The 17,893-nt window shown below is 32.7% G+C and overlaps 1 protein-coding gene across 1 annotated transcript; it reads right to left on the reverse strand.

Moving 5' to 3' along the window:
• Positions 1-922: 922 nt before the first annotated feature.
• Positions 923-17,359, reverse strand: LOC126820739 (beta-mannosidase). The gene is made up of 17 exons (XM_050548839.2): positions 16,702-17,359; positions 13,594-13,740; positions 13,197-13,348; positions 12,403-12,593; positions 12,064-12,131; positions 11,469-11,635; positions 10,653-10,824; positions 9,976-10,142; positions 8,811-8,948; positions 7,413-7,492; positions 6,765-6,955; positions 5,993-6,172; positions 5,529-5,626; positions 4,499-4,646; positions 3,935-4,257; positions 2,332-2,526; positions 923-1,670 (listed from the first exon to the last, which is right to left on the reverse strand). Exons 1-17 carry the CDS (start codon positions 16,805-16,807, stop codon positions 1,437-1,439), a joined length of 2,757 nt encoding a protein of 918 aa, XP_050404796.2. The 5' UTR covers positions 16,808-17,359; the 3' UTR covers positions 923-1,436.
• Between the last annotated feature and the right edge of the window lie 534 nt (positions 17,360-17,893).

The following is a 17,893-nucleotide window of genomic DNA, read 5'->3' on the forward strand; positions in this document are numbered from 1 at the left end:
CTAGGCAATTTTCGCATAACAGATAGGTTAATGAAGGGGCAATGCCATTTTATTACCACATTTAGCAGCCATTTTGAAAACATGACCGGTACTATGTGAAAAAATTTTTTTTTAAATTTGTTTGGTCAAGTTTTTTTTATTTTCGGAATATATCGCCTTTATTACCACTTTGTACTGTAAGATTTTAATTAAAAAAATCTATTCATTGTCCCACCACTGAAACGCACTCTAGTTAAAGATATCGCTCTCAGAAACTTCCTTGAGACCGTCATATTGAATTATATTAACTACGTCATTTCGCCTTGGTAGACTTCGGCCGAATTTGAGTATGATGTTGTCTAATATTTATAAGTATGATTGAACCAAACTGCATTGGTTTCTTTTGCAATTTGTTGGGGTCACTCCACTTTTGAGATTAACTTCCCCCGCCTATAAAGTACTATACAGTTCGACAAATGTCTAAATGCAGTTGAATATTATATTTAATTCATCAGCTAAATCACCCCAACCAACAAAACGCTCAAATGTATACGTTTCTGTCCACAGAAACAATATGAATATTTTATATTGTTATTTAGAGGGAACCCGAGCCCCATATTATTTGATAACACGCATTTTATTTTATTTGTGTTTAGTGCTTACTAATACTAATTGGCAAAGGGCAGATGAGTTCTAACGATATTCTTTTAAGGAATGTCCAACAAATTGTAGCATATGACTCGAGTTTTTGTCGGGACTTTCGGGAAGAAAATTAAGTATCTAAATTTAATCCGCGTAAATCAAATTATGTTGCACACAGTGAAAAACATTGAATATATTTGTCTACTTCTTTAACCCGCCGCAGAAAAGTAGGACGTTAAACCCCATTTCATTTCATCTACATAAATACAGTAACTAATATAAGAAAAGCTGAATGTAGGCTTTACATCTTTATTACCTTCATCTTCTCTAATATAAAGTCGTTATCAACAACACAAAATGAATAGTATTTTACAACCATCAAAAAATTATAATAAATTTACTGCCCATTAATAATGCATGTGTGGCATAATGTCCAAATAATGCATGTGTGGCATAATGCATATAGGATGAAATGTAGATTAATTTAACATTAATAGTTGAATAATAGTCCCAACAACTCATTAGGGAGAGAGAGAGAGAGAGAGAGAGAGATTATTGGAGATCTACAGCGCTCAGGTTAGATCTCAGTTCAATTCCCTTTTATTAAACTGCAGTGTAATAGCCGTATACTTATAATTTCGTATATTTTCCTTTTGCTTATTTCATTTATGAGATTACTTGGCCATGAAACAGATGAGACAGTTCAGATACTGAAGTACTAAAATACAAACGGGAGATAATGACAAACATCCAGTTACACCTATTTGAGGTAAATTGAGGAATGTCTAAACGAAAATATTTAATAAATAACAAAATTAGTAATAAATGTCCATAAAAGATTTAACAGTTAAAGATTTTTTGAATATATCTAGGTCTACCGGTTGCCAGGAGGTAAACGTCAACGAAAGCAAAGGATCTTTCATAAGAAAACCATTATCAGAAAATCTTCCTGATATTTTGTAAGCGTTGACCCACACAAATGGTGCTATATTATCTGTTGCCAGGGTTACAGTAAATTGTGTTTGGGATTGTGCAGTCACATCCGTTACCTGAAATATAAGGAAATTCATATATAATTCAATACCGTCAAATACGTATCACTTATAATTGAAATATATCCATCCTTAATTTATTACAGTACACTATGTGTACAAGCACTTAAAATAACACAATTTTCGGAAATTTAGAAGTATGAGATACTAAAAGATTAGTTTTATACACTAATGGATGATACCAACACAGATTGGGGTGATTATTATTCTTGTGCTAACTGAAACTCCACATGGATTTTTAAATAAGAACAACCACAGCCATATAGACTGTATTCAAAACAAAGTACATTGTTTGGATGTAAATATCAAAAGAACCGACTTTAAAATAATCATAATAATATAGATAAAAACCAATCTCCAGACAACGCCAAGCAATTTAATGCATCTCATGATCAGACACCTACAAACTATAGAAATGGCCCATTTATTACAGTTTAACAATTTTTAAAAGCAAAGTGGGAAAATTTGATTTTAAAAAAAGTTCACTGCCAAGAACGATAACAGTTGATGATCTTCGAATTAACCCTTGGCTTATAGGATACGAGCAGGCGGTTGGTGTATAATACAGCACCCGCCAATGGCTATCAACCCACTTCAGCTATATAATAATTATTTTATGACAATGAATAAATTACAATGCATGTAATATTATACTTACTACAACTTTAGCTTTAGGTATAAAACTTTGGCTTTCTATAAAATAGTTTAAAGTTAACCAACTCGTACTGACTGGTGGGGATTTATAAGCGTTGATGTAGAAATATAGAAAACAATTTCTCTGATCAAAACAAGCAGCCTCATTTAAAACTTCAGCCACAGCTTTCTTAAATATTAGACCCGACGTCTTATCTAACTGAAACAACAGATTAAAATTTCAAGATAATATGTTATGTTAAGACATAATTTTATGAGTATGGTACGGGTAAAATATATCACTTTAGAATTTAAAAATAACGGTGATTAACTCTTATTTAAAAATGCATTATATAATTGCAGGTCTTTCTTAAGGCCTGAAATGTTTCTAAATTATTAATTAGGCATTAATTAATTTTTCCAGGCCATAATCAACTTTCGATGGCATCGGATTTCTCCGATATTAAATAGATTAGAACAGTTCATGAATATTTTGATTTAAGCTAAAAATGAAGGAGCGAGACTTAGCTTCCAACAACAAGTACGGTGTTTGAAATTATTGCACTCGTCTTGTCAAACCTTCAAAGACTAATAACTTCGCTCACAATAGAGTAAATTGAATGAAATTTTCAAATTATTCATTTTACATTATCTATTTTCGAACGGCTAGCTCTTTATCTAATTCTTACATAATCTTTAAGAAGAAAACAGAACAATCTGTCGTTTTACAATACACCATGTGAACGTTCTTAATATTCGAATACGAATCCCACGGTAGGAAAATAACATTATTTTATTCAACTGTAACTTAAAAAGTCTACAGGAGAACAGACTGATGCCTCCTCGCGAAATATTGTATTATCCACCTTAATCAGTAGAGCTATAAAATGTAATAATATGCAAGAGCTAAATCTGCCTATTGCACAGGCCGTAACTAGCTAAGAGCAACGAGGGGGGGGGGGGTGTTCTCAGGGGTGCTGTAAAATTGACGGACAATGTATATCTATTTTTTAATGGTCTTTCTGGGCTGAAATGTTATATAAACTATTAATTAGACATTTATTAACACAAGACCGTGATCATCTCTCCGTGCCATCCGATTTTCATTAGATTTGAATCCGATCTACCGTTCAACGGCCATTGATGATTAAACGCAAAATAATGGATAATCGAGACTTATTTTATTTTCGCCACAAAGGCAACAATGACAATCGAGAATACAGCGTTTTTAAAATGAGTATTTTTCGGCTTAGAGTGAAGTTATTTGACTAAAATTGTCAGAATATTCCGTTACATTATCTATGACTTAACTATTAAAGTGAGAATTGTCAGCTCTTTATCTAATCTCTCATTATGTATAGTAATTAATCAGATGATGAGAATATAACTATATAATATGATGTCATTATCCAGGGAATATGCATCTATGTTGACCTGCTTCAGGTCCCATTAATTTCTCGACGCTACAACTTACTGTCTTAAAATTCCTTAATCGTTGTCCCGCTACTTTAAAAATTTCATCAGCATTGAAGGAATAAACTAGTATCATTTTTCTTTTCATTTTATAAAATTTTAAACTCAGGTAACTAATAATTAAAAGTAATCTGTGCTAGTATTTATTTTCTGACCTGGTAGGGGATATTCCATGTTTTGATTGGTGTGAAACTCGACCAATTATACATCTCCATTATAACAGTTCCAAATATAGTCTCTTTCATTTTATTCATTATGTCTACATATTGGTGCAGAGGAAATTTTTGGTATATATCTGATGACTTCATTTGTTTAAAATATAACTGCTGGGTTTCAGGGTGTCTCTCTTCAATCGAAGGTACTTCATCAGTCACCATAAAAATATTGAGAATATCTCCATCGAGATAAGGAGATATCAATTTTGGACTTAAAAAATGTCTTGCATAATAATGAAGCATTTTCCAGTTAATGTCGTAATCTGGAAAAGATAAATGTTAATAAAGGTGGAAAAATTGTATTTTGAAAAATCCTTGACAAAATGCGACTACATTATTATGGTTAATTCCAGTGATAAATATCCAAAACATTTTTAGAAACAGTTTGTTAGTGATTTGGTTTTATTCTTAGGTGTTACTGTCAGAAGCAGAATGTACTATGGGACTAAAACATTAAGTGGAACATTGATGTATAACATTATATCTCTGTATGTAAATTATTACCTATGGAAGACCAAGTAGGAGCTTGCCAGACATCCACAAGTTGCCAATACAGGGCTCCCATAGTTATACCTTTACCATCCTTGTTGAGTTCATTCTGATATCTTCTATAATGTTCTACTTCAGTTCTAATACCCATAGCCTGGTTAATCTAGTAATACAGTAAATGAGATGATATCATCCAAAATTCTCAAACACTATAATATGTCATAACAAACATAAGAAACATAAAATAAGAACATGACATGACACAGGAAACCATATAATAACATACAGTAAAAAATCAATTTCCTATTTCAAGAAAAATAAGAAAATAATCTTGTAGAAAATATAGGGATAATTTTCTAGAGTATATTTTGAAAGTCAAAAGATTAACTTAAATCAAGAAATATATATTCAATTAAGATTATATAATTCATAAAATAAGAAAATTTTCGTAGAATAATTTCAATAATTTTCTTGAATCAAGTTTATGATAAGAAAAAAATGGGTCTGGTGGATATTTCTAATAATTTTCTTATATCTAGTCTTCGTGTCCAGTTTCCATTGAAATAAGATAACAGATTCTTATATTGCGCAGGAGAGGACGATTAAACCTATCGCTATTCAGCATTCTGTGACCATCTGTTCCAAAACCCATCTTGTCATTTTTATATGCCCACATGGAAATTTTATGATTGATGGACACAGATGAATAAGAGTTTTGATCTATATTATCTTCGAATTCCTTGATTATACAATACAATAATAAGGCATAAGAACTATTCAACAATAACAATAAACTATACATAACTTGACATAGGAAACCATATAATAGCATAAGAAATATACAATAACAAGAAACTCTATATTATATGAGCATAATAAATTTATATATAGTAGGAAATTCGAAAAAATGTTGTTTTATTTTTAAGTTTTTAAATGGAATTACTCTGCTGGTACTCCATATCCCTTAATCAAACTTTATCAATGGAATGGTTAAAATTTGTCTTTTCGTCTTCATCATGGGGAGTTAGTTTGAATAATCTGTTACCTGTGTGACGTATATCAAATCTTTAAATCGTTGTTTTACATCAGTTGAATTGGGAAGTTTCATGTGTACAACAGCTTCCATAATCAACTCCAAATTACCTGTTATACAAAACAAATATAGACAATACAAATATATACAGAACAAAAGAGACCATTCAACATGCAAGCGATAATCTTTCAGTTTCCCAAATCTTAGCATTTACTCATTTAAGAATATATGTCAATATTAGAGCCCCCCCCTCCTCCTCAAAAAAAAACTAATTATGTCTCTGGTTATTTTAAGAGTCCCACCCCAGTTCGGTTGCTTCCCCAGGTTATATTAATTACTCAATTTGTTTTACAATATTGACCAAATATCTAAAGATACACCATTTGGTCATTCCGTATGACTTTTTCTATCTATAAAAATATTTAGTTTATGTGTTTTACAGTATGATGAACGTGTTTATTATAGTAAGGTAATACCTAGTGGGTGGTGTTGTCGGTGAAAAGACATGTTAGACCAATAATCAAAATCACTATCCTCAAAAACAGGTTCAATTGTTTCAAAATTACACCAAGACTGTAATCCAAATTCAGCTGCAAATCTTGGTGTTGGAAAATTACTTACATTCCACAGATCAGATGTATAGTCATAGAAATGGACTGAAAGTAAAGAAAACCTATTGTAATTTATGGTAGGAATGTATAAAATGTAATTGTGTGATGCAGAGATGTATTGTCTGGAAGTCAGATCCCAATCTTAGAAGAAAAACAGAAGATTTTCTGTGGTTATTCCTAGTCCAATATAGTTTTTAACACAATTCAAAGATGTTGAGTTACACGTTATTTTGTCGGCCCAATTTCTTTGAAATTGTCTGTGTCACAGAGTGTGTTATAATGTTCGTGAAATATTTATTTTGTTGCCTAATCTGACAGCCGTTTAATACATGATAACAGCTTCAAGACATATTGTACATCGGAACCCCACCCAGAACTAACTGCATTATTCATCAATAGTGATTTCTAGACAATAAATAATATAGACAGTTATAGTGACCATAGGTCTTTCTCGTAGATTAGAATTGAACTGAGGTCAACTTCCCGTCGACCTCAACACACCATGAAGGTCATCTGAGACTAATGTGCGATTAATCTCTTTTCTGTGGCCACGTGTGCATATCTAGCGGCGAGATTTTTACTACACGTTTGGCGTTTTCTACAACATAGATTTATAGTAAAAACATTAAAGTCTTACTATCCCCAACTGTCTCTAAAGCTGAATTATTGGCAAACCAGCCTTGGTCTTTTTCTACACTGACACCATTACTTGGACTAGATGGTATCCATGGTCTTGTGTCATCTTCAGCTAACATAATAGGTCGTACGGTATCAATATATAATGTAACATAGTCTTTCTCAAATCGAGATATATTTTTCAATTGAAACCTGAAATTGGACAAAAAATATACAGTTTAAAAACACATCGACAAGGCCGATTTGATAGAAAAACCCACCCGAACATCGGCATGATTTTAATAAAACAAAACAATCCAGCATCGACATGATTGGTTTGAAAAAAAACCCAACAATACCACTCGACATGGATATACTTGGTTCAAAATTTAAAAAAAAAACCTCCCCAACATGAAACATCGATGTGACTGGTTTGAAAACTGTAACACACAAACATGTAACATCGACATGATCGGTTTAAAATTTAAAAACAAAAACACCCTAACATGCAACCGCTGTTGTAATATACCAACTTCTGCAAAATATGCGATATAAGAAAGTTATCTTTATCACTATAAAAACAATTTCTTACAATCTTGGTTAGCACTATGTGAAAATAATTTATTAGAGAATTTGAACTTTTGAAGTATATCTAGTTTATGGGACTTACCAATTCAATTTGATTAGTTCTTCATTCTCGTTATTTAGTGCCCATGCGATAATTGATGGGCGGTGTTTTAATCGTTTCATCTGATGAAAAAAAGGTATAGTAAGTTAGGCATGATACAAAAGAGGTTGATACAAAGAATGGATGACAGAGATGATACAAAGAATGGATGACAGAGATGAAGAGCCCCGGGGAAGAACGATCTAAGTCACTTTTTCAACGAACCCCAGTTAATGGCGTCATCTGGTAGCAAATTGTATAAGCTTTCTGTGGAACAATCAATTTCAGGTAAAACGACCGGAGTCACATCGAACCAAGGCCTTTCTGAAAAGGCCTCCCGGACAAATAAAAGTTCATCGTATTTATTTGACCTTAATTTGGCTGAAAAGTAGAAGTCAGTTGTACTGGTAATTATGATTTGTATTAAACATCATTTTGAAGTTGTAATTAAACCCACTCGTTATTCTGTTGGCATGAAGCATTCTCGTTCAAAAGTTTGTTTTGCCTTTTATGCGAAAAGACAAAAATGTGACTTAGATCGTTCTTCCACTGGACTCTTCAGATGATATGCAAAGAATGAATAACATTGATTTGATGATACAAAGAATGGATAATAAAGATGATATACAAAGAATGGATAACAGAGATGATATACAAAAAATGGATAACAGTGGTGATACAAAGAATGGATAACAAAGATGATACAAAAAAAAGATAATAATAACAGTCGGATAATAGACATGGCTACAATGCGATGTTACATTACAGATCGGGGAGCCACGGTGGCTAGTTGGTTAAGACGCTGGCTCGCTAGCCTGGAGGTCGGGTGTTCGATCCCTGCATTGGCCGAGAAAGTTCATCCAGATTTTCAGACGTGGTTTCCCCTTGTCAGTGGTGCAGAACGGAGGGCCTGACAAGGACAGCTGTCTAGTCCTTCGGATGAGACGAAAAACAGAGGTCTCGTGTATACATTGGAATGCACGTAAAAGATCCCTTGGCAGTTGGAATTCGATATAAGAGTAGGCGATAGTGCCGCTGCCCGGGCAAAACTTCCCTTATAGCACACTGTATGGCGTATGCCCGTCTTCATTAGCCCAGTATAGGAGCAGAACAGTAGGACGTTAAACCTCATTTCATTTCATTTCATTACAGATCGATAATATCAAGCACAACGATGACAATAATATGATACTTATCAAAACGTCGTGCTTGCGTATATAAACCAGTGATTGTTGTCTCAGTGGTGTTGTTTAGTTTCATTTGAATTGACATTGTATTCTAGGTTAGTGTGGTTCTTTTATGCGTTGCCTGTTCTTTTTCTTTGGTTTTTGGGTAGCCTTGTCAGTTGTCAAACATGAGAAAAACAGGTGTTTTGGATTTTGATTTAACAATATATTTTACCTGTTGTGTAATTTCTGTTTTAACTGAATTAAGAAATACGTTGGTTACAGGATACACGGCATCACTGAACATAAAATCTTGTATTATCATTATACCAAGTTCATCTGTTAAATCATAGAAATAATCTTCTTCATAAATCTACAACATAAAAGTTAAAATACAAATTAGTGTGAAAATTAGTGGTGTATATGAGAGACAATAAACAAGCGACAGAAGGGCGAGAGTTGAGGTAGACTTTACACAAATTGTTAGTGTTAGTATTTAGTTTATTAAGATATTATTTAAATACGAATGGGTGAAGAAATGGCACGTGATGGATTTTGCTGGGGGTATGCAGTAGGGAACAGACAGATATCATATATAATATAATATATATAATCTAAAATAATTCATTGAAAGACAGGGGAGATGCGGTGAATCAGTGAGTGAGACTTATGTCTTGGTTTCGCCTCGACAGTGGTGCAGGACGTGGGGGGGGGGGCTGACAAAGACAGTGTCTAGTCGCTCGAATGGGACGAAAAAAAGAACAGAAGTCCCGTGCACATATTGGCGTGGACATAAAAGGACCCTTGACAGTTGGGATTCGAAATAAGAGTAGGCCGTAGGGCCGCTGTCCCAGCAAAGATTTCCCTAATACTACATGACAAACGGCACACTGTATGGCGTAACTCCCCGTCTTCATTAGCCCAGCCATGTCAGAAAAATAGGGCGTTAAACCCTATTTCATTTCATTTCTTACAATAAATTAAATTATCGTTTCTAGCAAATTGCTTATCAGGGCTTGAATGAAATCTTCCTCGCGAACAAAAATAAATTGTTCATTGGAAACATGTTCTTTTGTAGCTGTCAAATAACTTTCCGTAAAACTTAATATACCAAGCGTTAATATAACTGGTAATTTAGAGACGGAAATTGGATAGCGCATACATTTGATACACGGATTAATCAATAAGACATTAAAAAAAAAAATGAGAAAAACAATTCGATATCTCCGCCCTCTTACAAAATGATGCAATGCAAGTTACTAACAAAAAAATGCCAATATTGGGTAAAACAGCTTGTCAATGTATGAAATATCTACAAAAAGAAAACGAGTATCAAAATATGCTCTTTTTCATAGGATATGCCGAAAATACAATTAACAATTTACATTACCCCTACTTACCCCTACTCCATTCATTCTCATAGCATTGACGTGAACTTCGACAGCTGATTGCAGAAATCGTCGAGTCCTTTCTGGTGTTATTCTCTCTAAAAACATATCTGATGGTATCCAGTTACTGCCTTTCAGGAATATAGGAACATCGTTAATCTTGTAGTAAAATGTTAATCCTAGGACAGAAAGGTATATATATATAAACAAAAAACCCCCGGGAAATCTGGTTTAACAGATTGTGTGAGGTATCTAAGAGTACATCAAAACCATATTAGCTATGTAATCTACTCAAATTAAAGGTGGTAGTAGGTGTTCTAGAAAGTGTTAGTATACTCTTGTGCACGACACTCGATACAGCGTATATCCATCTGTATCGATGGTTTGGTCCCGGCGTCGTGATTTGATTTTGTTCCTCGTCCAAATGTAGAGCAAAAATATGTTAGCTAACTATGTGAACCCCTCAAATTATATAGGAAGGATGATAACTCCTTGCGTTCAACTGGAGAGATGGTTTAGAATGTTATTCCGATCGTCAACATTAATATTTATCAGTGTGTACCCAGCTTACGTGTAGACGAAAATCTGAAGTTGTGAATCACCAACAATTTTTGGACTTTATAGTGCTTCGGGATTATAAAGATATCCAAATAGGATAAAAAATATTGTGCAAACCAATTAATTCTTACCATGGCTAGCATTATTAGACACGGGATCTTCTACTAACTCTACAGTTCTAAATCCAAATCTTCTAGACTTAACTGATATCCCTGATGTATTTTGACACAAAAATATTACAGTTAGATTGTAGAGAGTTTGGTTTCCATATCCATTTGGCCACCACACATCCAGAGGGAAATTCTGTAATGTTATGTTACATTGTTGAAGTGTTGTTTTGGTTTTTTTTTAAATGCTAAATTCTGAATTTGCTTGAAAATTATTGTCTTTAACTCTCACTTAAATGTGTTCAGCGTTACTGATCTATTTGTTATCTATGAAACGTATATTCCACAAAACTACACCACATCGCTGAAAAGCACCATTTCAATATCTGGCTCCTGATTTGGGTTGCATTTTTAACTGCAGTTGTCATATCTTAAAAAAGCGGATAATTGATAAAGGGTGATCTCAGATATTTAAGATGGTTGATAAAGGAAGAACAGATCACAGAACAGATCTTAGATATTAAAGATGGTTGATAAAGGGAGGACAGATCTCAGATATTAAAGTTACAGGGGTCGAGATTAAGGATTGCTTTGAATACAAAGATTAATAATTATTTTAATTCAGTCAAATAAAGCATGAATTCGAAGCCAGTGTAAGCTTTTAAGAAAAGGGGTGATAACTTTTGTACATTGCTCCAGCATTTGGTTAGTAGGGATCCGCTTCTCATGGCTTACTGGATAGGGTAAACATCTTCTGCATGCACTGTTCGAATATCGACAGGCGCTATACCTTCACAGTAATTAGTGACAAACGCTGCACTATAAAAGAGATGAACTTACCGGTGGTATATCTACTGTATGTTTTATAACTTTATTAGTAACAGATAAACCTGAAATCTGTTTTTTTAATAATTTTAAATCCTGTACTAAAAATTCTATTATACCATCTACTTTACCATCGCTAGTTTCAAAATTCACTTCAACGTCAACAGACCAATTACCATTAACTATATAGTAAAATATATCTAATATTAATCCAAATGGTTAATATAAATGTATCTGTATATTATGTAAAGTATATTGTAACTATTGCTCCCTATAAAAGATGTTTACACCGACATAGTCCGACATGTTTGACTATTTCCTTGGCTAAAATTTTTTTGTTGGTAGCCAAGAGAGTGTAAGAATCGTCGCGCCCGGTTTTTGCCAGATTTTTTAAACCCGATACACGTTAAAATAAATAATAGAAAGACTGGCCATGTATATTCCAGACATTTCTTTGAATTCTTTGAGTCAAAAACACAATGGATATAGTTCTGGTCAAATAAAAAGCAGCAGAACCCAGTCAAGACAGTCACCTTAGAACGAACATGTACCTCAATTAGAAGGCAGAAAGTCTATATCAAAAGTCTATAATGATGACAACTATATCTACCTTTATGTGGTAAAACAGATATATTTTGTATAATTGGTGTTTTGATTATTTGTATATAAATATTCTTCCTAAAAATAAAAAAGACATGTACAAAATACAAGTAAGATAAACATTATACATGTACTAGTATTTAATAAAATCCATAAAATTTTGCTTCTGATATACATGTCCCTAATGAATTTTTTTTTTTATATATAATATCTTTAAGTGTACAAATTTTGCTTCTGATATACATGTTCCAAATGAAAAATATTTTCTATTATATCTTAACGTATATAAATTAAATTTCATAAACATTTTATAAAATGTACTATGTACAAGATTTTAAATAAGACTTACCAAATGCCCTGGCTTGGAAATGCTGGACCCCAATCCCATGAAAAGGAATACTGCATCTTTCTAAGAAAATTAACATTCGGAAAACCGTTGTAGGACGGCGTGGAATGACTTGGTATGTAGGATTTATTAGCTAAGTTGTTAGCAGCATTCAATGCAGATTGGAAGGCGATATCTATAGAATAGAAACCTTGCTGTAAAAAAATAAAAGATAACAGATGAAAATGTATATTTCACTTTTTGTATTCAGTGTTTATTTAGTATGGGTAGTTTTAGCGCTGGTTCTTGTATAAAAACGCAGAACATGCTTACACGTACTCTTTCCAAAACACACTTCGTATATATATAGCTCATAAACTTTTACTATACTTTTGCATCCCGTAAAGAAAATGCAGTGTATTAACCAAGCAATAACTACCACAGCTGGTTAAATCCATAAAGTGGTTCTCCTGTCCAGATCTCGTGGGACTGAATAATCATACATAATGAAACTGAGTATGTACTTTCCAAGCAAGGAGCCTGGTGAAATTTGTTGAAATCTTACAAACAATGGTTTAGACGGCAGGGTGAAAGACACTCCGATTGAGTATTAGCAATGTCAGACACCATAAATGTTTGCCTTACTTTGCCGACAGTGGAACAGAAAATCTGTTGCAGTTCAATATTGGCTTTATCTATGTTGGCAAAATTGTATTTTTGACCAAAATCAAAGCGATCTGATCATTTTAGACTTTGCAATGGGGAAGATGTCCAATTAATTGCTAAAAACTATTTACCGTCAAGATTAAATATTATACCTTTTGTATGATATTTGTAACATCTATTGTGTAAGTAACAAACATATTATCTGTCCTTACGACTGCTTGTCCATTCATATATATTGTAGAAACTGTATCCAGTCCTTCAGCAACCAAGACCACCCTTTCTTCTTCCAAAACATCATGTTCAACTGAAAACAATAAATACAATATATAAACATACTTTTTTAATTTACATTATGTATTTTATAGCATATTCTATTGGTTTTAATGTGTTCGTTTCTTTGACACCCAGTATGTTATTTATCTAAATTCAAATTTACTTGAACACCTAAAACTTACTGTAAATATTCCTGGAATAAGCCCAATTTTCCCAAGCTATCCATCTATATTTTATTCATCTAAATTCAAATTTACTTGAGCACCTAAAACTTACTGTAAATATTTCTGGAATAAGTCCAATTTTCCCAAGCTATCCATCTATATTTTATATCATTATCTCTATAAAATGGATCCCCTATTATATTATTCTTGATCAAAGCTGTATAAATACCTCCAGGTACATCACCACTTATATTATATTCTGTAATATATAAATATATAAATATTATATTTCATCACTTATATATTTTGTTGTATTGTATATAACTATTATAATCTGTGATATAAATATCATAAAACATCACTTAGAAAAGTTATGTAATATAAATATTACATTTTGTAATATAAGTATTACATTTGGTAATATAAATATTACATATTCGTAAAATATAAATATTTTGTAATATAAACATTATATTTTGTAATTTCAACATTATATTTTGTAATTTAAACATTATATTTTGTAATATAAACATTACATTTTATAAGATAAATACTATATTTTATAACATAAATATTATATTTTATAATATAAAAATATATAAATATATTTTATAATATAAATATTATACTTTATAATATAAATATTATACTTTATAATATAAATATTATATTTTATAATATAAATATTATATTTTATAATATAAATATTATATTTTTAATATAAAACCTCAGAGGTGGAAGTCTGATAAGGCTGACTGGGCTCTTTTAGAATCTTTGTGTCTTTTCTCTTTTGATGCAAATGAGCTGGAAGATGTAAATAGGCCTACGGCCTTATTCGCTTCAATTCTTTAAGAAGTAGCTGAACAGGCGATTCCAAAAACCACGACTGAACCAAAACGTTTCAATAAACCTTGGTATAATGACGATTGCAAGTCCGTTCAAATTTTAGACGACTAAAGAATTATCCTTCCATGGAGAATATTGCGGCATACTCCGGGCGAAGGCTCGTAGAACCATACGTCAAGCAAATAAATCTTCATGGCAAGGTTACGTCTCAAAGGTCATTTCCCCTTCCACATCTAAGTCGGTATGGGATAGGATTCGTAGGATTAAAGGTAAAAGTAGTGCTTGTTTGGTACCTTGAGTCCAACAACCTTATAACTGACCTCCAATGTGGATCTCAGTCCCAAAGGAGCACTCTTCGTCATCTCGTTCGATTTGAAACGTTCATCAGGGACGCTTTCATCCAGAAGCAACATTTAGTTGCAATATTTTCCGATCTGGAAAAAGCTTACGATACTATATGGAAACATGGTATCATGCGTGACATCCATAAGCTCGGCCTACGAGGTCGGTAACATGTCTTCATTAAAAAATATCGTGGAAGATAGGTCATTTAAGGTAAGACTGAGATCAATATTCTCTGATCCATTTCCTCAGGAAATGGGGATTCCTCACGGAAGCCGAAAATGGATCTCGTTTTTCGAAATCCAAGACTGTCTGCATGCATTTCTGTCAGAAACAAGGTATACATCCAGATCCAGAATTGTTTTTGGAGGTGAATCGCCTTCCAGTTGTGGATGAAAGACAATTTATCCCCCACATTAAAAGTCCCAAAAAGAAATGTCTGAAAGCCCTCACCATATTGAGAGTCTTATCAAATACTGAGTGGGAAGCAGACCGTAAGAATTTGCTTCGATTATATCGAGCATTAATCAAAACTCGATTATGGGTGTATTGTGTATGGGTCTGCCCGCGAGCCTTATCTCAAAAAGCTTGACACCATACCCAACCAAAGACTTTGAATCAGTTTAGGAGCATTTTGTACATCTCCAGTGGACAGTTTATATGTCGAGGCTCACGGGTCCTCGTTGCAGAATCGACATGATAAACTGGCCCTGCAGTATGCTACAAAAATTACATCTCTTCTTAATCACATTTCATATAACACCATATTTAGATCCTATCATGGGCATTTATATCTGCTCAAAACGAATGTTATTCCATCTTTCGGTATTCACATACAACCCCTTTTGTCTGAGGCTGGTATCAGTCTTAACAGTATTGCGAATATCCTTTTCTTTTAAATACCACCGTGGGCTATATCTCCACCTAAGATCGATTTCGATCTTACTAAACATAAAAAGAAAGATAGTTTGATACCCATGTCCTTGCTGATACACTCGAATGATAGTAGCAGACGATATATATCTGCTACTAATGGATGATCAAGCTGTTTGTTATCAAATGCTTGAAGAGAGGACAAAGAGTCAGTAAAGATGATATGCTTCAATATTGATGATGATTGAATGAAGAAGCAGCAGCAGGTGATAGGCGAACAGAATGGTCTCGGATGATGTCACGGTAGCCGCTCTCCAATCACCATCCTTCGAACCATCTGTATAAATAGGAGTATATAGTCACCATACTTAGACCATATCTTTCCGAAGAGAGGTTGGAACACCGTGGAGCTAGTATCTTTCTTTTTATGTTTAGTAAGATCGAAATCGATCTTAGGTGGAGATATAGCCCACCTAAATATTATGTTTTATAATTTAGATATAATATTGTAAAATATAAATATATTATTGTAAAATATAAATATATTATTGTAAATATACATATTATATTCTATAATATTAATATTATATTCTATAATTTAAATATTATATTCTATAATATAAATATTATATTATGTAATATAATCTTTAATATAACCATGCGCATATATTTTGTAATACATGAGAGAGGGAGAGAAATGGGGTTTAACTTCCACTCGACACAAACTAGGTCATTTCGGGACTAACATATGGTTTAATTTTATTTACATAATTCGCTTGCGCGTAGGGGTCTTTAGCAGTGGGAGGAAACCGGAGGACCCGGAGAAAACCCACGAGGTTGGACAGGCGACCCTACTCCTTGCCACGTACAACCGTTGTAATACATATAGGACCAATTATATTCTAGTTTGTAAAAAAAAAAACAAAAAAAAAAAACATATAGAATCAAGTATATTCAATAACAAATAATATTATATACAACAACTTTTATTATATTTTGTAATATATAAATATTAAATTATAGTGTATTTTATAATAACCGTATAAAATATTAGGTCTATAAATAGCCACTTATATTCTGTAATAATAATAATAAAAATAATAATAATAGTTTTTTCACAATATTACTGCAGTTATGTTTATAACGATAGTGTACTTACTTTTATCTGTATTTGAAATCCGCCATTCTCCATTTAAATTCAGGAATGTGTTACATTCAACTCCAAGTAGACACAAGCAGAAAACATACAATAATAACATCCGCATATTGATTTGTTGGATATAAGCTTAGCTCTTGCAATGATGAAAAGTGATGTCCTACTTTAGGTATATGTGTTCAATGAATCACGTGATTTGCGAGTTTATATACATTCTTATTGTTTTTACGGTTTATGATAAGAGTAACAGCAAAGAACGGGTCAGTATCCGTGTCTATTATTTTTCCCGTATAAGAACAGAACTAAGTCTAAAGCGTCGAACCTATTATATATAGTAGGCTGTAGCCTACTTAACTACGTGTAAGGAAATTGGTGCTATGCAAAGATGTAATGATCCTACTATACTTTTACTAGTTTTAGCTACGGTTTTTGAACTTCGATCCCCGATAAATGAAAATTAATATCGTCTGCTCTAGAAAGAATAACAATACACTGCATTGTGAATAATGTACTGTTCGGACTGCAAACCTGAATATTTATGTTATTCCATTCCTACTTTTACTTTATAATGGATTTAGATCCGGTATAGTTATGGATGCAGACCACATTTAATTTGTCCATTGATTTTAATGTTAATTTTGGTTTCATGTTAATTTTCATTTCATTGCTCGATCCAATATTTCCCAAATTTTCATTGTGTGGAACACTACCCATCACAGACAAAGCAGCATCTGACCATGCCTAGTTTCAAAGCTTGTATGAGGCTCTCTGAAATGAAATGCCAAAAACAATTAGACGGCAAACGCGTTTTCCTGGGGGATTGATATATTCAGAATATTTCTATATAGAGGATATTTGTCGTTTTAGAGTGAATAACATATTTTATTTCATCGAGAAGCAAGAAAACTTATATTTTCACGAATGCGTAGCATGAGTGAAAATATAAACGTTTTCTTGCTTAGAGATGAAATAAAATATGTTATTCACGATAAAACGACAAATGTTCTATTTATTTTATGATTTTACAATCATTTTAGGTAAAAACAACATGGACTACTTTGCCAGTGGAATAACACTTTTATTTCACTGATAAAACGCGGTATTCCACTACTGATCATAAAATAAATTTTATTATCTGTACTAATATAATGGAAATTTTCAATATTTCATTATTTAAATGTAATGTAGAAAAAGA

Source organism: Patella vulgata, chromosome 5 (genome assembly GCF_932274485.2).
Source record: "Patella vulgata chromosome 5, xgPatVulg1.2, whole genome shotgun sequence".
In the NCBI taxonomy this organism is placed as follows: domain Eukaryota; kingdom Metazoa; phylum Mollusca; class Gastropoda; family Patellidae; genus Patella; species Patella vulgata.